This window comes from Talpa europaea (genome assembly GCF_964194135.1).
Source record: "Talpa europaea genome assembly, chromosome: 4".
NCBI lineage: Eukaryota > Metazoa > Chordata > Mammalia > Eulipotyphla > Talpidae > Talpa > Talpa europaea.
The window spans coordinates 60,876,926-60,901,460 of record NC_140070.1 but is presented as its reverse complement, the minus strand read 5'-3'; the positions used below and the strand labels follow the sequence as shown (position 1 = coordinate 60,901,460).

The window sequence follows — 24,535 nt, the reverse complement described above, 5'->3', positions numbered from 1 at the left end:
ACACAGAGCAAGTACAGGCCATTATCTATGATGACTATAAATGGAAAAATCCTCAACACAATCTTAGCAAATCAAATTCAACAATACATTACAATGACCATACATCATGACCAAGGATGGCTCAAAATCTCCATATCAATCATTATAGTTAACCACATCGAAAAAAGACAAAAATCATCACAAAAACATTGAATTGAGTTTGGATCAAAATGGCAGCGGAGAAATGCTCTGAGTAAGTCCACCCATAAAAACAATTAATAGGGAGGACAGGTCCCTGTGAGAACCAGGACATGGAATATAAACAGATGACTCTGGAAAACTGCCCAAAGAGGAAAGTTGCCATAAAAGAGTAAGAAAAGAGAGGAAAGCTCAGAACCCTGCTACCTTCCCCCATCACAAAGCTGGCACACTCCAACCAACAGAAAGGAGAGGAAAAAAAAAAAATACAAGAACAAGAACAAACTACAGATCAAGCAGGACTGTGAGTAGAAAGGAACTACTGCAGGCACCACACCCTGCCAACGGGAATTGTGGAGAATCAAGCAGCAATCACCACAGAGGTGAGAGAATGGCTCCAGGCTCCATTAGAGGAAGGTAAGGACTCTGTGCAGAGACCTACAAATAGCCCAAGGCAAGCCTGTAAGCTTGTGGGAAAAAGCACACACCCTGGAAAAGCATACCTGGATCATGGCTGCCCAGATCCCCATGCCCACGATCTAGGTTCCTGGGGAGACACATGGGAATTGACAGAGGTGAATGACCCTCACTGAGTAATCAAAAACCAGGCACCCGGGAACAGGAGCAGAGTGGAAAAGGCGCCATTTCTGCAGACAATGAAATGGGCTACCGCCCACGTCCAGGTCTGAGGCCTTCAGAACTGAACCAGGGCATGAAATTCAGGGCATGGAATCCTCATGATGGCGGGGCAGAGGAGAGACACAGAACCCCACACTGTTGAGTCACTCCACACCATCCCCACTCTGTTCCCTAGGGACCCACGGGAAAAAGAACATAGTTCTGTAAGGATACTAGGAAAGATCTCTGGTCCACCTGGTGACCAGAACAAAATCATCAACTTCCTGAAAGGTGGAAGTCAGGGATCCCAAAATCACCCTCAGGCTCCAAGAGGGGTGGGCCACGAAAACCAGGGTAAGAAGGGAAACAAGGTGTGGAGCAAGACTCCATTCTGGACAGAGAGCCAGGCGCAGGATCCAGGATGTGGGACGCACCATAAGGTGGGCACTGCACAGGGTGACAGCCAGCGTTTTGCAGCTGATAGCACTGGAATTGAGACCTAGAGTGCAGAATTCAGCCCGGGATCCACACAGCTGGGGTACAGCACTAGATGAACAGGAGGCAAACACACCACCCAGCTTGAACAATAGCCCTGTGTTGAGGTGCTCCCCTACCCGCCTCCATTTCTCAGAAAACCAATGGGAGAAAGCACAGGTCAGCAATTACAGCAAGTACAGGTCTCCGGCACCACCTAGTGATCACAACAAAATTACCAACTAGCTGATTCTCTGCTGGAACTGAGTAAATACAGAGGGAGGGAATTGTAAGTGACAGTGCCCAGCAACACAGCATCAACACCCTGGTGGAGTTATAGCATGAAGTGCTGGACTCAGCCTGATAAACAGTTTCTGACACAACTGACGGAGCACCGCAAAGAGATGCCCACCAACACCAGTGGCACAACATCCCAACTCACTGAAATAATTAGAAAGCAAACAGCAGGGAGAAGGAAAAATGTAAATAACCAAGTAAAGCCCGCAGGAGGAGGACACACCACAAAAAAGAAAAACAGTCACCAGAGCTCAACAATGACATGGAAGAACTTCTCGACCTGTCAAACAGAGAATTAATGATCATCATAATTAAAAAGCAGAAAGAAAATGAAAAGGAAAAAAATGATTTGAGACAAACAATCACTGAACTGAAGAATGAAATTGAGACCTCAAGAAAGGAAAGAAATGCAGGAGATTAAAAGATCACTAGAGGAGATAAAGTACTCTGGGTAAAGCAACGAAAACAGAATCAATGAAATGGAAGATCGGATCAGTACTCTCGAATATACAGAAATAAAAAGAGCCAGAAGAAAAAAGGAGAAAGAAGTGTAAAAGAAGAAGTATGAGGACATTCTTCACCAATCATCAGACTCCATGAAGAGAGGAAATGTAAGAGTTATAGGCATTCCAGAAGGCAAGGAGAGAGACAAAGGAACTGAGAAACTATTCAAGGAGATAATTGAAGAAAGCTTCGCAAGCAAGAAAAAGGAAACGAATAAAGACATACAAGAAGCAAGAAGAATACCCAATTACCAAAATGAAAAGAAAACTACAGCAAGACACATAACAATAAACCTTGCAAGAGTTCAAGACAAGGAAAAAATAATGAAACTGGCAAGGGGGAAGAAACAGATAACTTATAAGGGAAAACCAATCAGGTTAACTTCAGACTTCTCCAGAGAAACCCTACAGGCAAAAAGAGAATGGAGTAACATATTCAACAAACTTTAACACAGCAAATGCTGACCAAGCATACTTTACCCTGCAAAGCTCCCCTTCCTCTATGAAGAAAATATATGGACCTTCTCAGACAAAAAGAAACTCCAGAAATTCATTACAACTAAACTCCCACTCCAAAATATTCTACAAGAAGTCCTAAAGCCAAAAGCAACAAAAGAATGAACAAGAACGACAGAATAAAGCAAGGAATAAAATCACAAAAAGACAAACAAAATGGCAAACACAGATGCCAAAATATCAATATTAACTCTAAATGTAAATGGGTTAAACTCATCAATAAAAAGACACAGAGTAGCAGGCTGGATTAAAAAAAAAAAAAATCCAACCTTCTGTCTCCAGGAAACACATTTAACCACAAAAGATAAACATAGACAGAAAGTAAACGGTTGGAAAACAAGCCTACAAGCAAATGGACCAAAAAAGAAGGCAGGAACAGCTATACTTATATCAGATGAAATAGACTTCAAATAAAAAAAGTAAAAAGAGACAAAGATGGACAATACATTATGATCAATGGGACAATACACCAGGAAAAAATAACACTCATCAACATATACTCATCAAATGAATGTGCACCAAAATATATTAGACAATTATTATCAGCTCTGAAAACAGACATTAAAGAAAATACATATATAGTGGGAGACTTCAACATCCCACTCTCACTAATGGACAGATCAACGAGACAAAGAATAAACAAAGACACTAGAGTCCTAAATAAAAACATAGGACTCATGTACTTAACAGACATCTATAGGAAACTGCACCCAAAAAAATCTGAGTACACATTTTTCTCAAGTGCACACGGATTATTCTCCAGAATTGATCACATACAGGACCACAAGACAAACATCAACAGATACATGAAGACCAAAATCATTCCAACTATCTTCTCCAATCATAAAGGCATCAAATTAGAAATAAATCATGAAAAGAAAAGAAGGAACCCTCCCACTTCATGGAGACTGAAATCCACACTACTGGAAGACCACTGAACTAATGAGGAGATGAAAGAAGAAATTAAAAAATACTTTCAGATGAACAACAAGGAGGACACCACTTTCCAGAATGTATGGGATGCAGCAAAAGTAGTAATAAGAGAGAAAGTACATAGCAATACAGGCTCACATCAAGAAATAATAGTGAGCTTAAGAAACAACCTAATCTCACATCTCAAAGAGCTAGAAAAAGAAGAACAAAAAAAAAACCTAAAGCCAGTAAAAGAAAGGAAATAATAAAAATCAGAGCAGAAATAAACAAAATGGAAATTAAAAAAACAATCCAAAAGATCAATGAAACCAAAAGTTGGTTCTTTGAAAAGATAAAATAGACAAACCTCTAGGCAGGCTCACAAAGAAAAAAATGGGAGAAAACACATAAATAGAGAAGAAATCACGCCAGACTCAGTAGAAATCAAAAGAATAGAGATTACTATGAACACTTATATGCAAACAAATTCAACAATCTAGAAGAGATGGACAAATTCCTAAAACGATATAATCATCTAAAGCTGGACAAAGAAGAAATAAAACAATTAAACAGACCAATTACAAGCAGCGAAATTGAGGCAATAAACAAAACTCTCCCCAAAAACAAAAGCCCAGGTCCAGATGGCTTCAAAAATGAATTCTATCAAATGTTCAGCAGTGAATTACTACCTGTCACACACAAACTCTTTCAAAAATTGAAAAAGAAGGAATACTACCAAATACATTCTAACGAAGCCAACATTACACTAATACCAAAACCACACAAAGACAGCACCAGAAAAAAAAAAAATTACAGGCCAATCTCTCTAATGAACACTGAGGCAAAAATTCTCAGCAAAATCCTTGCCAACAGAATCCAACAATGCATCAAAGGGATAATACACCACGATCAAGTGGGATTCATCCCAGGGGCACAAGGATGGTTCAACATATGAAAATTCATCTGTAATCTAACACATCAACAAAAAGACAAATAAAAATCATTATAATCATATCAACAGATGCCGAGAAAGCATTCAAATAAGTCCAACATCCATTTATGATGAAGGTCCTTGAAATTCTCAGGGTAGAAGGAACATACCTTAACATGATAGCAGCCATATATGACAAACCCACCACCAATATTATTCTCAATGGTGAAAAGCTGAAAGCCTTTCCTTTAAGATCAGGAACAAGACAAGGATGTCCTCTCTCACCTCTGCTCTTCAATATAGTACTGGAGGTCCTAGCCATGGCAATAAGACAAGAGAAAGACATACAAGGAATCCAAATAGGAAAAGAAGAAGTAAAACTATCATCATTTGCAGATGATATGATAATATACATAGAGAACCCTAAAAACTCCACAGAAATACTACTCGAAATAATCAACCAGTTCAGTAAAGTAGCAGAATACAAAATAAACACACAAAGGTCAGCAGCCTTCCTATACACAATCAATCCCTTTTATGATTGAAACAAAAAAAAATCAAATACTTGGGAATAAACCTAACAAAAGAGGTGAAGGACCTATACAAAGAAAATTATAAAACACTGTTAAAAGAAATAGAAGAAGCCACAAAGAAATGGGAAAACATCCATGCTCATGGATTGGAAGAATAAACATTATTAAAATGGCCATCCTCCCAAAAGCAATATACAGATTCAACACTATTCCAACAAAAATTTCAATGATATTCTTCAAAGAAATAGAATAAATACTACTGAAATTCATATGGAACCACAAAAAATCATGCATAGCCAAAGCCTTACTGATGAAAACAAAGGAGAAAGGAGGTATCACACTTCCAAACTTCAAGCTATACTACAGAGCCATAATAACTAAAACAGTTGGTACTGGAACAAAAACAGACACACAAACCAATGGAACCGAATACAGAGCCCAGAAATAAACCCACACTTATATGGACAACAGATCTTTGACAAAGGAGCAAAGAGCATGGCCAGTTTGCTCAATAAATGGTGCTGGGAAAACTGCACCACCACATGCAAAAAAATGAAACTAGACCACTCCCTCTCACAATGCGCAAAAATCAACTCAAAATGGATAAAAGAACTGGACATAAGACCTGAAACCATAGAATCCATAGAATATATAGAAGAAAATATAGATAAAACACTACAAGACATACATCGCAATAACATCTACAAGGACTCATCACCTAAAGCAGTGATAGCAAATGCAAAGATAAAAATCTGGGATTACATCAAACTAAAAAGCTTCTGAACAGCAAAAGAGACATTAACCAAAGCAGAAACACCCTTTGGGAAAAAATCTTTGCACCGCAGTCAACTGATAAGGGACTGATCACAAAGATATACAAAGAACTCACAGGACTCAACAAAAACAATATAAACGATCCAGTCAAGAAATGGGCAGAAGAGAGGAGGGCGGAGCAACATGGCAGCGAGGAGACCCTGCGAGTAAGATCTCCCATTAAAAAACAAGTTAATAGGGAGGAAAAGCGGCAGGTCCCAGTGAGAACTGGGACACTGAAGATAAACAGACGACTCCAGCAAACCACCCGAAGAAGAAAGTTGCCATAAAAGAGGACTAGAAGGGAGGAAAGCTCAGAACCCTGCTACCCTCCCCCACCCACAAAGTCGGCACTCTCCAACCAGCAGAGAGGAGGAAAACAACAAACTAAAACGACCAACAAGAACAAAATACGCATCAAGCGGGACTGTGAGTGGAAAGGAACTATTTCAGCCACCACACCCCATGAACGGGAGGTGCAGAGAACCCTGCAGGATTCCCTGCAGAGGGGAGCGAACGGCTCCAGGCGCCATTAGAGAACAAAAGAGACCCCAGGAGACCTGCACACAGCCCTGGGCCAGCCGGGTGAAAAAACACAGCTCCCCAAGGGCTCTAGGAGAGATCTCTGGTGCCACCTAGCGACCAGAAAAAAAGTCACTAACACCTTTCTTCAGAAAAGACTGCTTGACTGGCAGAAGGCTCCTGGAGGAGCCCGTGGCCAGCTGGGAAGTTAGCCCACCCCAGGCCCCATCAGACGAGCAGTCTGAGCCCACAGGGGGAGCGGGCACCCACGGCCAGGGCAGACCAGGCACACAGAAGAGTGTGCCTGAGACCAGACGCGCAGGGACTGCATCCTGCATCACCATTTTAGAACAGGGACATTTTTTCAGTAAAGACTAACTGCAGAAGGCTCCCTCAGGAGCCAGAGGTGAGCAGGGAAGCTCGCCCATGCCAGGCCCCTTCTGGCCTGCAGTCCAAACACAGAGGGGGAGCGGGAACCCACCCCCGGGGCAGACCAAGCACACAGGGGAGTGTGTCCCCACATCGCCATTTTAGAACAGGGACCTTTCTTCAGTAAAGACTGCTTGAAACCGACAGATGGCTCCTGGAGGAGCCAGAGGGGAGCGGAGACACTCACCCAAGATGCCGGCCAGTACCAGCAACACAGTGTCCCAATGCATACGACAAATTAGAAAACAGACAGTAGGGAGTAGAAGAACCACACGCAACCTAACAACCCCTCAGGAAAAAAGCACACCACAGAAAGAAAACCACCTCCCAGATTGCAACGACAGTAACTTGGAAGAACTTCTGAGCCTTCCAGAAAGAGAATTTAAAATTGCCATGATTAAAAAACTGACAGACGTCATAAAGGAAAACAATGATCAGAAGAAGGAAATTGAGTCCCTAAAGAGGGAAAACAATGGTCAGAAGAATGAAATTGAGTCCTTAAAGAGGGAAGCAAAAGAAACGCAGGAGATCAAAGAATTAATGGAGGAACTAAAGAACTCTGGGAAAAGCAATGAAAGCAGAATAGATGAAATGGAAGAACGAATAAGTACTCTTGAAGACACAGAAATAAAAAGAACCAAAACAGAAAAGGAAAGAGAAGTACGAAGGAAAAAGAAAGAAGAAAGACTTCGGGAACTATCTGACTCCATGAGGAAAGGAAATATAAGAGTCATAGGAATACCAGAAGGAGAGGAGAGAGATGTAGGAACAGAGAAAATATTTAAAGAGATAATTGAAGAGAACTTCCCAAATGTGAAGAAGGAGCTGAAAATTGATATACAAGAAGCAAGAAGAACACCAAACTTCCACGACGAAAGGAAAACTACAGCAAGACAAATAATAGTAAAGCTCCCAAGAATCCAGGACAAGGAAAAAATAATGAAGCTGACAAGAGGGAAGAAACAGATAACATTCAAAGGAAAACCATTCAGGCTGACATCAGACTTCTCTGAAGAAACACTACGGGCAAGGAGAGAGTGGAAGGACATAATCAACAGACTCCAAGAAAACAGATGCCAACCAAGAATACTCTATCCCGCAAAGCTCTCCTTCCTCTATGAAGAAAGAATAAGGACCTTCCCACACAAACAGAAACTCTGGAATTTCATTACCCCTAAACCCCCACTCCAAAAAATACTACAAGGAATCCTAAAGTCAGAACCTCAGAGGGACGAATAACAACGAAAGAAGGCCAAAAAAAAAAGTTATTAAAAGAATAAATAAAATCAAAGGAAAGACAAACACAATGGCAAATACAGATGCTAACATATCAATATTAATTCTAAATGTAAATGGACTAAACTCTTCAATAAAAAGACACAGAGTTGCAGCCAGAATTAAGAAACAAAACCCAACCTTTGCTGTCTCGAGGAAACACATTTAGCTACAAAAGATAAAAATAGACTCAAAGTTAAAGGATGGAAAACAATCCTACAAGCAAATAGACCAAAAAAGAAGGCAGGAACAGCTATACTTATATCAGATAAAAAAGATTTCAAACTCAAAAAAATAAAAAGAGACCCCAACAGTCACTACATTATGATCAAGGGGACAATACTTCAAGAAAAAATAACACTCATCAACATATACTCACCAAACGAAGGAGCACCAAAATATATCAGACAACTGTTGTCATCTCTGAAAACAGATATCAGAGAGAACACATACATAGTGGGAGACTTCAACACACCACTATCAACAATGGATAGATCAACAAGACAAAAAATAAGTAAAGAAACAAAAGCTGTAAATAAGGACCGAAAACATTTGGGCTTAACAGACATTTAAGGAACACTAAATCTAAAAAAAACGGAGTACACATTTTTCTCAAGCGCACACGGATCATTCTCCAGGATCGATCACATACTGGGGCACAAGACAAACATCAACAGATACACCAAGATTGAAATCATATCAACCATCTTTTCTTACCATGAAGGCATCAAACTAGAAATAAACCATAAAAAGAAGGCAAGGAACTATCCTACCTCATGGAGACTTAAAACCACACTACTGGAAGACCACTGGACTAATGAGGAGATCAAAGAGGAAATTAAAAAATTCCTTGAATTGAATGACAAGGAGGACATCAATATCCTAAATGTAAGGGATGCAGCAAAAGCAGTAATAAGAGGAAAATATATAGCAATAGAAGCTCACATCAAGAAACAAGAAAGAACTCAAAGAAACAACCTAATCTCGAAGCTCAAAGATCTAGAAAAAGAACAACAAAAAAAACCCAAAACCAGTAGAAGAAAAGAAATAATAAAAACCAAAGCAGAAATAAATGAAATTGAAACTAAAAAAAACAATCCAAAACATCAACAAAACCAAGAGCTGTTTCTTCAAAAAAATCAATAAAATAGACAAACCCCTAGCCAGGCTCACAAAGGAAAAAAGGGAGAAAGCAACAAATAAACAGGATCATAAATGAAAGAGAAGAAATCACAACAGACACAGCAGAAATCAAAAGAATAATCAGTAACTACTATGAACAGTTATATGGAAACAAGTTCAACAATCTAGAGGAGATGGACAAATTCCTACAACTCTACAATCATCCAAAGCTAGATAAAGAAGAAACAGAACATCTAAACAGACCAATTACAAGCAGCGAAATTGAAATGGTAATCAAAAACCTCCCCAAAAACAAAAGCCCAGGACCTGATGGATTTACAAATGAATTCTACCAAACATTCAGAGATGAATTAGTGCCTATCCTTCACAAACTCTTCCAAAAAACTGAGAAGGAAGGGATAATACCAAACACGTTATATGAAGCCAACATTACACTAATACCAAAACCAAATAAGGACAACACAAAAAAGGAAAACTACAGGCCAATCTCCCTAATGAACACTGATGCAAAAATCCTCAATAAAATTTTAGCTATCAGAATCCAACAATGTATCCATAAGATAATTCACCACGACCAAGTAGGATTCATTCCAGGGACACAAGGATGGCTTAACATCCGAAAATCAATCAACGTTGTCCAACACATCAACAAAAAGAAATATAAAAACCATATGATAGTATCAATAGATGCTGAGAAAGCTTTCAACATAGTGCAACACCCATTCATGATAAAAGCCCTTGAAATTTATGAGATACAAGGAACATACCTCAACATCATAAAGGCCATCTATGACAAGCCAACAGCCAGTATCATTCTCAATGGTGAAAAGCTGAAAGCAATTCCGTTAAGATCTGGAACAAGACAAGGATGTCCACTCTCACCACTGCTTTTCAATATAATACTGGAAGTCCTAGCCAGAGCAATAAGACAAGAGAAAGACATACAAGGAATCCAAATAGGAAAAGAAGAAGTCAAACTATCACTATTTGCAGATGATATGATAATATACATAGAGAACCCCAAAAACTCCACAGAAAAACTAATTCAACTCATCTATCAGTTCAGTAAAATGGCAGGATACAAAATCAACACGCAAAAGTCAGTAGCCTTCCTATACACAAACAATAAATCTGAAGAAGAAGAAATAAAAAAAACTATCCCTTTTATTATCGAAACAAAAAAAATCCAATATTTGGGAATAAATCTAACAAAAGAGGTAAAGGACCTATACAAAGAAAACTATAAAACACTGTTAAAAGAAATAGAAGAAGACACAAAGAAATGGAAAGACATCCCCTGCTCATGGATTGGAAGAATAAACATTATTAAAATGACCATCCTACCAAAAGCAATCTACAGATTCAATGCTATTCCAATCAAAATCTCAATGTTATTCTTCAAAGAAATAGAACAATTATTGATGAAATTCATATGGAATCACCAAAAACCCCGAATAGCCAAAGATCTCCTGAAAAAAAAAGAAGGGAATGGAGGCATCACACTCCCAGACTTCAAACTATACTACAAAGCCATAATCATCAAAACTGCATGGTATTGGAACAAGAACAGACATACAGACCAATGGAATAGAATAGAAAATCCAGAAATAAACCCAAAGATTTATGATCAACCAATCTTTGACAAAGGAGCAAAGAATATGCACTGGAGCAAAGAAAGTTTGTTCAGTAAATGGTGCTGGGAAAACTGGGTCCCTACATGCAAAAGAATGAAGCTTGACCACTACCTCACACCATACACAAAAAATCAACTCAAAATGGATTAAAGAACTAGACATAAGACCTGAAACCATAAAATACATAGAAGAAAATATAGGCAAAACACTACGTGATTTGCACATCAAAGACATCTTAACAGACACATCACCCAAAGCAGTGATAGTGAAGGCAAAGATAAACAGCTGGGACTACATCAAATTAAAGAGCTTCTGCACAGCAAAAGAGACAATAACAAAAACAAAGAGAAACCCCACCAACTGGGAGAACATTTTTGCACACAACACTAATGATAAAGGACTGATCACAAAAATCTGCAAAGAGCTGATGAGACTCAACAACAACAAAGAAAATAATCCAGTCAAAAAATGGGCAGAAGAGCTAAAAAGAAACTTCTCTGAAGAAGAAATGCAAATGGCCAACAGGCATATGAAAAAATGTTCAACATCACTTGCAATCAGGGAAATGCAAATCAAAACTACCATGAGATACCATCTTACACCAGTGAGAATGGCACATATTAAAAAACTAGCAACAACAAATGTTGGTGAGGGTGTGGAGAAAAAGGAACTCTCCTACACTGTTGGTGGGAGTGCAAACTGGTCCAACCACTATGGAGAGCTGTGTGGAGATTCCTCAACCTACTAAACATAGAGTTTCCATATGATCCAGCAAGTCCACTCCGAGGTATTTACCTAAAGGACACAGAAACATCAATTCCAAAGAACACCTGCACCCCTATGTTTATAGCAGCACTGTTTACAATAGCTAAGCTTTGGAAACAGCCCAAATGCCCAAAAATAGATGACTGGATCAAGAAGATGTGGTACATATATACCATGGAATATTACTCAGCATTCAAAAAAGATAAACACATGCAATTTGCAGCAACATGGATGGCACTGGAAGGGATAATGCTCAGCGAAATAAGCCAGAAAGAAAAAGAAAAATACCGGATGGTCTCACTCATAGCAGGAATCTAGATAACTTAAATAAGGGACCAGGAAAATGAATAAGTATAAGAAAGTGAAAATCAAAATCAACAAAAAACTATGAACCAGAGACACTTTTGGGGGGGGTGGAGGGGCGGGAGGGAGGGATTGGGGTCAGAATGGGGCGGTTGAAATTGTATGTTGAAATTGTATGGAATATAAAAATAAAATTTATTATTTAAAAAAATTAAAAAAAAAAAAAGAAAAGAAATGGGCAGAAGAACTTAAAAGACATTTCTCCAAAGGGGAAATGCAAATGGCCAACAGGCATATGAAAAAATGTTCAACATCCCTTATAATCAGGGAAACGCAAATCAAAATCACATTGAGATACCACCTTATACCAGTAAGAATGGCACATATCAAAAAAGCAAGCAACAACAAATGTTGCTGAGGATGTGGTGAAAAAGGAACTCTCCTACATTGCTGGTGGGAGTGCAAACTGGTACAATCACTATGAAGAGTTATTTGGAGGTTCCTCAGTCTACGAAAAATGGAGCTACCATACAACCCAGCAATTCCACTACTAGGGATCTACCCAAAGCACACAAAAACACTGATTCAAAAGAATACCCGTACCCCTATGTTTATTGCAGCACTATTTACAGCGGGTAAAACCTGGAAAAAACTCAAATGCCCCAAAACAGATGACTGGATCAAGAAGAGATGGTATATATACACAGTGGAATATTATTCAGCAATGAAAAAAGATAAACTGATGTCATTCACAGCAATGTGGATGGAGCTAGAAGGAATTATGCTCAGTGAAATAAGCTAGAAGGAAAAAGAAAAATATCAGATGGTTTCACTTATAGCAAGAATATAGGGGAACCTGATAAGACATCAGTGTAAAAAAATAACTATAGTACAAAACCCAACAAAGCAAAAACAGACAATTATATATCAGAGGCACACTGTAGGGGAGGAGGGAGACGGATCAGAGGAGGGAGGGCAGAGCACAGGGCACTGAGGTGATCATGCATGGGTGCACTGATGAAGGAAACTGTGGGGACTCAATCTGAGGGGATAGGGAGTAGCAAATATTGTCTAAAAAATGATAAATGTTAAAATAAAAAAAAGAAATTTCCCAAAAATAGGCATATATTTACTAAATCTATCCCAACCTTAAAAAAAAAATGATAAAATAAAAATTAAAAAAAAATAATATATATATATATATATTTTTAGGGTCTGGATTCTAAGAACTAGGGAAACAAAAGCAATAAAAACAACTGGGATGGGCCTCCCTGGTGGCCCAGGGGTTAAATCTCAGTGATAGCACTGCACAGCCTAAGCCACATGGCACAGCATACCTTTCCTGTTTTGCCCACTGCTCCCCTCAGCAGTGTTATTTCAGTAAATCTGCCTGTTCTGCTCCCCACTCTAGATAATGCTCTCACCCCCACACCTCTGGTCTATACCCCAGTTCTTCTATGCAAAAATAAAAAGAGAGAGAGAGAGAAACAACTGGGATTACATCAAACTAAAAAGCTTCTGGACAATGAAAGAAACTATCATTAAAATAAAAAGACACTTCCACAGAGGAGAATATATTAGCCCATCATACATCTGACAAGAGGCAAATATGTAAAATCTACAAAGAAATGCAAATTAAAACCACAATGAGATAGCCCCCACCACATGTGAGAATGGGCCATATCAGAAGACAAGAAACAAGTGTTGGCCAAGGTGTAGGAAAAAAGGAACTCTTGTTAATGCTGGTGGGAATGCAAACTGATCCAGCAGCCCCTATGAAGACAAAATGAATTTTAATTGAAATATTAAAAACAGATCTGCCAAGGGTTCCAGCAATTCCCAATACAAAATCAAAAATTTGAAGTGATATATGTACTCCCATGTTCATTGCAGCACTATTTACAATAGCAATGTTATAGAACAACCTAAATGCCCCATGACAGATGAGTGGATTAGGAAGATGCAATATGTATACTTCATCTACTCACATATAAAAAAAGATGAAATCTTGCCATTTGCAACAATGTGGAAAGAACTGGAAGGGACGATGCTAAGCAAAATCAGTCATAAGGAAAAAGACAAATACTGGATGATTTCACTCATTTGTAGAATATAGAGAAACAAATGAACATTCAAAACTAAGCCAAAACAAACCAAGAAATCTGACTGTAGAAACTCCACAGGGGAAAAGTCAGAGGTAGGAACCAAAGTGGGGAGGTGGTCCAAATTACTATGATAGAAAATTACAGAGTTTTTTGGTGATGGGTGTGTGTTGGTAACATACATCTGAAAAGATCTGAAGCTATACCTCAAAACCATGCACAGTGTTGCAAACCAACGATTTCTTAACAAAAATTAAACAACAAAATAAAAGGGAAAAACTGAAGGATCAGAACTAAGTTCATGTGTTTGGTATACCGACAGGATCATATTCAGTAAAATCTTAATTATTTCTCTCCTAATACTCAGAGACGACTCCATTTCAACCTAAACACCACTGGAAATAAAGCTTTTTGTAGGAATATTTTGTATATCAAAACGATAATTCTCTGGACTTGCTATCAGACTAGAAGGGATTTTCAAATAATGGCAAAGACACCTATTATACTTGAAAAATAACTGACGAAGCAATTACAATGAGAATTTTATGATGTCCAGTGCCTCCAAGTGACAGATCTATAAATTTACTCCTCCTTTAATGCCTAAACATTCTGGTATTCTAGGTACTGTGTTAAAATCTCAATATACAGAAATGTATACAACATAATTCTATGCCAAAGAACCTAAAGTTAGAAAAGAAATACTCACTGACTTAGACTAGAATCAAGCAATCAAGCAATCAAGGGGGAAATAATACCATGGAACAAAAAGAATCTACAAAAAATAAATAGAAAACACACACTGATGTTGGGGTTTACACTGCCTTTAGAATGATTTCCACTGCAAGCATTTTTAAAAAGAAGGTTAAAAAAAAAAAAGGCAGCTTTAATAAGCTATCACTTTATGGCACATCATCATGTTATTAAAACATTAGAAATTTTTGTAAAAAAAAATTATAAATAGGAAAGTCCCTCATGAAAATCAGATATGAATACTCATTTAATACTATCTGTAAAGGTAATTTAAAATATAAATATTTTCATCAAATAAAGTAATGAAGTCTGATTAAAGTAATTAACAGTAACTAGTAAAGTAGATCTCTCAAACTGTATAGTGAGTAATGAGATATTCATTTAGTTACATATTATGAATAGAGATATTTCACAAAATCTGGCTATAATCTTTTTAATCCTAAAGAAGTTAAGTAGAATCTTTCTCAAGTGACTAAATAATACAGATAAGGATGAGGCAAGTGGAGAACTCCTATGTAAATGTAAAAACTATTAATTCTATCTACAGAATAAAAATTCCTGAGAACAGTTCAGTAACATATATTTACTGTCAAAATAAGACCTAGGACTATGGCAAGCAATTCTGCCAATATTAAATCCCATTCCAACTCCATTCCTTCCTGCAAGTTGTTTTTAGGATCACAACAGGCCACCTGAGAAGACCTACACCACAGCAAACAGTATTAGACTCCAGTGACACTTTCACTATCATTAACAGGGGTTCAATGTTTTAAGTTATCTCTCCCTTTTTCTTTAGATTCAGCTTTATTTATAAGTATCTGAGTAAACTGATTATATTGATTGTGACGCAAAACATTGTGTGGGGAAGATATTTACAAATGAAGTTACTAGCATTACACATCTTCAGTTGATTAGGGTAAAGTACATGTAGTTTACTATTTTTCACTTTCTTCTGTTTGTTAATTATTATTTTCCTAGTAAAAGTAGGAAATTTTTTAAATCATTTTATTATTGAATAAATTATGTTTAAAAAGGAACACAGTTGTTAAAACACAGGCATTTTTATCAAATAAGGGTGGAAGGAAGGAATAATGTAAATTAACAAACTATTAACATAAAGCTATTTGACTCATATATGGGTAGAAATGTGTTCATCCACAAGTATTCTTTTTTTCCTTTTTTTTTTTTTTAAAGATTTATTTATTTATTTATACAAGCACTGGGTACAGTCAGAAGCGCGGGAGGGTGAGAGAATTCACCAGAGCCAGAGCAGGGAACAGAACAGGCAGACTGACGAAACACACTGCTGAGGGGGGCAGCAGGCACGGCAGGAGAGGTCTGCTCACCATGTGGGACCCTCTCCGGTGACCGGGGATCAAACTGGTGCTGCAGAGGCTGCGGGCAGCTTCGCAGCCCAGTGCTCAACCACTGAGCCACCAGGGAAGGCCCCCACCAAGTATTCTTGAACATGTTCCTTCAGTACAATCTTTTCAACATGACTGATTCTTAAATGCATTAATAATTGCTATAAATTACTTTGTAGCAATATAGAGAAAAGTAGAAAAAAAATAATGATTTTAAATGACTGAGACAATTTGCATTTTAATTTCTACATAAAGTCATATCTAGTTGTTTATCACTACTGACTTAAAGGTTCAATTCTGGAAACACCACATAATATATTTGCCTGCAGGCCTAGGAGGGGATAATGCAAGGTAAGCCTAGAAAGGAAAACCAGAGGACTATTTAGTAAAGTGATAAAATTTTGCAAAAAATATTATTTTTTACTATTTATTATGGTGATGACAATCCAAAAACTGCTAATTTTTTTAATGTCATAAAACATTTGGACCTAGAGAAAAATGACAGATGAAAGTCCATAGAGGTAAATAAGATCTGAAAAATAAAGTCATCTTTGAACACTGTGGATAAACACCTTGATTTAGAAATACTTCTAAAAGCACTGAGTGAAATGAACACAAAGCTAACAAAAGACTCTAATAATATTGTTTATTCCCTAATCTGATTAAATTTAATTATAAATCCTGAAGAGTTTCATAAATTAGTGTATTCAGCAAATATTTACTAGTCACCTGCCAAGTGTTTCATAATGAATTTGGTACTAAACCTATAGAAGCTAAAACATTATTTTTTCTCTCACAGAGTTTACAGAGATTTTCAAGGTATTTCATAGTGATATATAAAACAAGATCTGGAATGTTCTCCCTTTACTTGTCTGGCAGTCTGAGCAATCTGATTTCACTTCAGGGCTAAGATGAAGTAACCTCTCCTATCTGAATGCTTTCCTAATTTTCTCCAAGGTAGATCAGTTTTTCTTTTCTATATTACTTACATAATCCATTCCTAGACTGTATCAAAAAGATCCCGCAACTAAGCCATAGCACAAGATCCCCAATACCTGAAAATTCTCAGAACCAATAGTAATTATTCATATCCTAGTCAATATGTTTGTTTCCTATATTACTAAAATTGTCACTCATGAAACTGACGGTATCTTCCTCTTTGTATTGTCTGCTAAAAACTTAAGAGTAAATTTTGTAGATAAGTAAGACTTAAGTAAACTTGCTTCTGTTTTTTTTGTCTTCACCATCTCATTTTCCTCTTGTCTTCTCTCTTTTCTTATTTTAAATAGAATGAATTGTATAGTTTCTTAAATCCTTCGTGAAAGGAGAATTAGAACTAGCTAACTAAACAATAACCAAAACAAATGGAAAGAAGTAAACATTACCTTTATATCAAAATTACAATCAAGTCTTCTAATTAATACGATGAAAGTGCCAGATGAATTGTCTTTTAGTGGTGGAGGCACGATGGGTTCACAGGCATTCTCTGGTTTTGAGTTAATCAAAAAACCCTGAAAAATAATTGGGAATAAGTCTTTTCTCTGATTCATTCAACAAATCAATTCAATTTCTATAAACATCTCTTGCATTTGTTTCATGTGCTTTGCATTATGATATATGAATTATCTGGCAATCACAACAGTTCCTACCATTTAATTGCTAACAATCCCAGAACTTTTAATGACTTATAATATAGGTTTAGGCTTCATAAGCATCTAATTTTTTAAAGTTCTGTAACTTTTATTATTAAAGGTTTGCTTTTTTTTTTTAATCATACACAAGCTCATCACCCAAAAGACAACCACCATTAAGCACGTTGGTATCTTTTCCAGCAATGACTCACATTTCTAAACCAATCAAATACATTTTAAAGTAACTTTCACCTCTCTTTCATATTATCAAACAACAAAAATGGATAACATTCAAGGAATTTATTCCACAGAAACACTAGCCTGAATATATAAAAGTATGTTTCCTGTTTCAAAGCAAAAACTGAAAACCATGTACAGCAATAAGGCAGTCATTTAAAAATTATAGTATATTCACACAATAGATAACAGAGTCATTTAAGAAATGAAAATCTACACACACTAAATTAAGAAGATGTTCCCAACATAACAATTAATTTACAAAGAAAATAGCAGTTTTTGAAGAAGCAACGGTGGTCACTCCTGTTAACCAAAATGGTGCTATGGTGCTGTTTGGTCATTCTGTGGTTGCCTAACGTTAACATCTCTGTTCTTGCATGATATAGAGTTCTTTCTATTGCTTTGTTCCATCAGAGTTGTTGGTAGTCCTTGTCTGATGCTGGTATCCTGTGAAATAATTTTTTTCCCAGCAAACAACATGTTCTAACTGGAATCAAAGGCAGCTACCAGGTGCTCACTGTCAGAATTGCTTTATTTTGTTCTGAAACAGCTTTATTCTGATAAAATTGACGCACAAAGTATGCATATTTAAAGTATACAATTTGATAAATTTGGACATGTATACATCCTTGAAACCATTGCCACAAGAAAGATAGTGAATATACCTATTACCCCCAAAGATCCATTGTGTCTCTTTGTAATTACTCCCTACCCCCATCTCTCCACTATTCCTGAAGCAACTACTAATTTGTTACTATAGAATAGTTTTAATTTTCAAGAGTTTCATAAGTCGAACCATACAATATGTATTCTTGTATGCTGGGCTTCTTTCAGTGAACATAATTACTATGAGATTCTCTCATGTGTATGTAAGTAATAAATTTGGTGAATAGTAATTCACTGAATGGACATACCACCATTTATTTATCTATTCATCTGTTGGCTGACATTTTCATTATCCCTAGTTTTTAGCTATTATAAAAAAGTTTTCTGTAAACATTCTTGTATTTAAAAAGAAAAAAACAGCAAGTTACTTTCCCAGAAATGCAGGATGGTTTGGCATCAAAAAATGTATTAACATATAATGTTATACTAGATTGAAACAGAAAAGCCAAATGACCATGTTAAAGTTACAAAATACTAAATAAATACATAACAAGATTATCAAATTCAGTAAATTCTTGATAAGAAGAAATGAGCAACGAAAGCTATGACAGTGCCTTAACAATAGTCTTGCATGGTATAGGAATTGGTCACACCAACCACCTATTCTACAGGATTTGACAATTTCTCCCTGACTTAAACTGCATTGCTTAGTTTGTAATAAGAGAATGGTTTTACACATGATTCAGGAATAAAATACAGCACACCTTTATTTATCATAGAATAGCCCCACTTCTTAATTCCATAAAACACCTGATTTTTATTTTGCAGGGAAATAAAATTCTGGTTATACTTCCTCCAATAATGAATATGTGCATTATTCATGTAACATTTATATCCTGCTTCCTTTTCTCTACCTCTATGCACATAAAGGTAGACTCTTTGCTTTAATGCCCAATGACACAATGTGATTCTTTTCAAGACATTTACAAAGTAATGAAACTCAACACATGTAATACAAACAAGGCATGTAATTCATGTAATACAGCTGAAATGAAGACAATATGATAAGCATCTTGGTAATTTCTAGTTAATGATTACAAATTGTACTATTATAAAAATTCTAGTATAATTCTTTTTTATAATTACATGCTCACATGTATGTTAAGTACATACACAGCAATCACAGCCCATCAACCTGTAGTAAGAATGCCAACTAGCTTTCCAAAGTGGATTGGATTACCACTTTAACTAGAATAGTCACATAATATAAACCCAAAAAATCATACTGAAAATAATTTTACCATAGTGCTCTAGAAGGTACATAAGTGCTATAGAAATATTAGTTGTATTGACACTAGTTATTAACATTAGTTAACAAAGTCATACAGAGATAAATTCAAAAAGGTTGTTTTGTTCAAAAGATCATTTCATTTTTTTAAATAAATTTTATTTTTATATTACCCATACAATTGCAATCCCCTTATTTTGAACCCAATCCCTCCCCTCCCCACCCCTCACCCCCCCATAGAGTGTCTCTTGTTCATAGTTGTTTGTTGATTTTGATATTTTCTTTCTTATAGTTATTCTTTTTCCTGGTCCTTTATTTAAGTTTTCTAGATTCCTGCTATGAGTGAGACCATCCGGTATTTTTCTTTTTCTTCTGGCTTATTTCGCTGAGCATTATCCCTTCCAGCGCCATCCATGTTGCTGCAAATTGCATGTGTTTATCTTTTTTGAATGCTGAGTAATATTCCATGGTGTATATGTACCACATCTTCTTGATCCAGTCATCTATTTTTGGGAATTTGGGTTGTTTCCAAAGCTTAGCTATTGTAAACAGTGCTGCTATAAACACAGGGGTGCAGGTGCTCTTTGGAATTGATGTTTCTGTGTCCTTTGGGTAAATACCTATGAGTGGAATTGCTAGATCATATGGAAGCTCTATATTTAGTAGGTCCAGAAATCTCCACACAGCTCTCCATGGTGGTTGGACCAGTTTGCACTCCCACCAACAGTGCAGGAGAGTTCCTTTTTCTCCACACCCTCACCAACATTTGTTGTTGCTAGTTTTTTTAATATGTGCCATTCTCACTGGTGTAAGATGGTATCTCATGGTAGTTTTGATTTGCATTTCCCTGATTACAAGTGATGTTGAACATTTTTTTATATGTCTGTTGGCCATTTGCATTTCCTCTTCAGAGAAGTTTCTTTTTAGTTCCTCTGCCCATTTTTTGACTGGATTATTTTCTTTGTTTGTGCAGAGTCTTATCAGCTCTTTGCAGATTTTTGTGATCAGTCCTTTATCATTAGTGTTGTGTGCAAAAATGTCCTCCCAGTCAGTGGGGTTTCTCTTTGTTTTTGTTATTGTCTCTTCAAAAGATCATTTCAGATTGAAAAGAGCCTTAGTCTTTCCTTCCCTTCAGCTTGTACTGAAAAGCAAACTGTAAAATTAAAAGGAATATATGCAGTGACAGTATCAACAAAAAAAAGCTGAAAGGAAAGGCGAAAGTGTCTTCTTCCCTTGGTAAGAGTTTAAAAGTACAAGCAGAAAGAAACGGAGAGAAAGTAGTTAGAAGTTATGAATTAATAATTATAGTAACAATAAGTACAGTTTATTGAATCATGACATTCAGCACTATTTATCATGCACTTTGCCCTTTGAATGTATCAATTCAATTAATCTTTGCAACAATGCTATAATATAACTACTATTATCATCCCCATTTTACAAATGAGGAAACTAGGTCTCAAAAAAGGCAGGTAACTTGTCAGGTTTCATATCACAAGATGGAATCCCAGGAAGTCTGACCTCAGAGTCCATGTTCTCAACCACTACGCATACTGCCTCCTCAAAAAAATAAAAAAGGTGAAGAAAAAAACGAGCAACAAGAAGAGGAATGGATATGTACCAAAATGGACAAATCCAAATGTTAGTCTAAAGGGCTATTAAGGCTGAGTCCAAAATATAATACAATTGCTATAAATGTTGATAATGTCACCAGAAACTTGTAATTTTTATGGTCACACATAAAACAAAAAGAGTTAAACCAATCAATCAGATTTTATTAGCTAAGGTTTTCGAATGTAAAATTAGTGGATTTATATGAGCAACTAGAATATTAAACATAATCACCGTCTTTTTCTCTAATTCTATTATTAGATCATTATTCCGAAATTTATCAGTAACTTTTGCATGCAAGCATATTTAGTTTCTCTTCCACAAATAGTTGGAGATTAGTCTCCACTTGCAGTAAAACATCCTTTAACCATTACATATATATTAATTCACTTTAACACTACCCTGTGAATACAATGGTCTCATTTCATGTGAGCTTTTTAAGCACTAAAATGAATGACTAGGGCCTCGCTGGTGGCACAGGCGGTTCAGCACCACACTGTGAAGCTGTCCGCAGCCTCTGCAGCGCGGGTTCGACCCCGGCCGGCTGGCAAGGATCCTACATGGTGTGGCAAACCTCTCCTGTCTCTCCCGCTGCTCCCCTCAGCAGTGCGTTTCAGTCAGTCTGCCTGTTCTGTTCCCCACTCTGTCTCTAGTGAATCCTCTCATCCTTCCACACATCTGGCCTGTACCCCAGAACTTGTATAAATAAAAAATAAATCTTTAAAAAAATATGAATAAGACTGAGTCCCTACGCAATTAATTAATATCAGGAAAGAAATAATAGACCCAATAACAAAAAACAAAGTATAAACAACATGGAGTGTAAATGCATAGGAGCAATTCATTCTAATTATGGGAGGCTGTATCAGAAAAAGTGGTATTTGACTTGGTTCTTAACTTTTATTATAGTTCAGTTTGGTGACAAAATTGAACATAAAATAGCATGATTTGACCAATTTAATCGATAGAAACTATCACTCTATAATCTGCCCTAAACATTATACTTTATTGATGCATCTTAAAACTGAATTACATCTCTGGCAAATACACCACAGTTGTTTCAATAAGTTTTTGACATATGATGTTACTAAGCTATATTTCTTCTCTTCAATACCTATTTTTCAAGATTCAAGGATAAGATATTAGTACATTCTAAGCTTTTTATGCCATCTAAAAATTTGATAGTTATATGCTTTCTATATCTTCTGCACATCACTAAGGAAAGATAAAATAAACTAGATCAAGATGCTCCATCATGTCTATAGAATACCAGGACATTCCCTTAAAGATCTCAAACTAAGGTTGATGGTCACTAATGAAACGGAATAAGAGAAAGCAAAGGGGAGCATGACTGAGAGAGTGGATATCCCAGCAGGCAGAATGGGCTGGGAGTGGAATACCCAGGTCACAAAAACTGGACAATGTGAAATTCCCTGGAAGAACTCTCCTGACATGCAAGTGGGCACAGACCTGACCTGGGAAGTGGGAACTCTGAGGCAGCAGACCTGAGAAATTGGGTACTCTGCAGTCGACATGGGCATGGAAAGCTATATCCTCACCCTGATCACAGAAAAGATCAAAGTGACACCAGGCTGAGAAAGGCAGGACTCCATAAAATGCTCAATAGCAGAGAGAAAGACTTGGAAGAAAATGCAAAAATCCCTTGAGAAAGTAAACAAAGGGAATGCAGATACTGAAGCCCCACAGACTCTGCAGCAGAAGCAGAGGTGGGGCAGCACTGGCTATTTTTGGTGGCCATAACCACAAGGTGGTACATGACTGCTGGGCACACTCAGGCATAACACTGCCTGCCTGCCAAACACAATTTAGCTCCAGAGCATGAGCTCCAGCCTTACCTCCCTACATTGGGATATTTAAGATTCCTAGATCATAGTCTACAGCAGAAATAAGGAACAAGGCTGTGTGGGGAGTTAAAACAAACTTAGCACAGAACAGTCTGCTGTGGAACAAATGAAATGGAGGTAGAGATGACAAATTTGATTCCTCTAACTGAGCTAGAGCATTAAAGACCCAAACTCCCTTCCTGCTCCCATGTCACACCAGGTAGACTAAGAAGAGAACAAACAAAACTAAAACCCCAATAACCCAATCACATAAACACAAACAAAAAAAAAAAAATAGAATAGCAAATGAGGCAACACACATGCCTAGGAAACAAGGAATATCTAAACACAAGAAGGAAAAGAAAATGAAAGGAACAGAAGACCAATAATCACTTTAAACATATGTTAGGGGGAAAAGGATGTCCTAAAGCTAATTCCATACAGGCTTTGTGGACTCCACCCCCACTCCAGACCAAAGCCAAAAGACACTGGGAACTCCAAATCCCATCACCACCAAAGGGAAGGTTGCTGGGACCTGAGGGTGGGGTTAAGCAGCCAGGTTTGGTATAAAAGCCAGACACGTGGGCTTTAGAGGGGCTCCCCCATTTTGGCTCTCCCGCCAGCTCGCATCGTTGGCCAGCACTGAGACTGCCTTTGGGTTTCCAGGTCGGCGAATCAGGTAGGACGCATTAAAGACTTTATTTCCCTATTTTCTCCCTGAGTTGTACATTTCCTTAATTCCCTTTCCCTTGTAAATAAACCTTTTATTAACCTTTTGTGTGTGCCTGCAGTGGAGTATTAATAAGTCCCTTTTAAGCGCGCGGAGTTGCCCAATAACACATAAACAGACTAAATTATAAACACAAATTACAGAATAGATGAACAGGTTTTTAAACAGGTTTTTTAAAAAAGACTCAATATACAGCCTATAAGACTCCTACTGACACTTATATGAAACTGCAGTTCACCTACAATAAAAAAACTGAAATATTCATAAATATTTTAAGATGCAATAACATGCCCTAATAACCAAACTTAAAGAATTCAAAAAGGGAAATCAAAAATATCTTGAGACAAATGGAAATGGAAACAGAGTATAACACATGTACCATCAAAAAAGCAGTTGTAAGAGGGATGTTAATAGTGATAAGTATCTACACATATATATGTGTGCATATATACATATTTTTAATCTCAAACCACCTCATTTTACAGTTCAAGGAATTAGAAAAGAAGGCCAAATATGCCCAGAGCTAC

The 24,535-nt window shown here is 37.1% G+C and overlaps 1 protein-coding gene across 2 annotated transcripts in view; it reads right to left on the bottom strand.

Moving 5' to 3' along the window:
- RNF13 (ring finger protein 13) overlaps nucleotides 1–24,535 on the bottom strand; it is a gene marked incomplete at its 5' end in the record, with an annotated part of 119,797 nt that overhangs the window by 78,234 nt on the left and 17,028 nt on the right. For both annotated transcript variants that reach the window (XM_084231280.1, XM_084231281.1), the window contains one exon: nucleotides 17,447–17,572. In XM_084231280.1, the coding sequence (XP_084087406.1) occupies nucleotides 17,447–17,572 (126 nt within the window). The remainder of the gene's footprint in view (nucleotides 1–17,446; nucleotides 17,573–24,535) is intronic.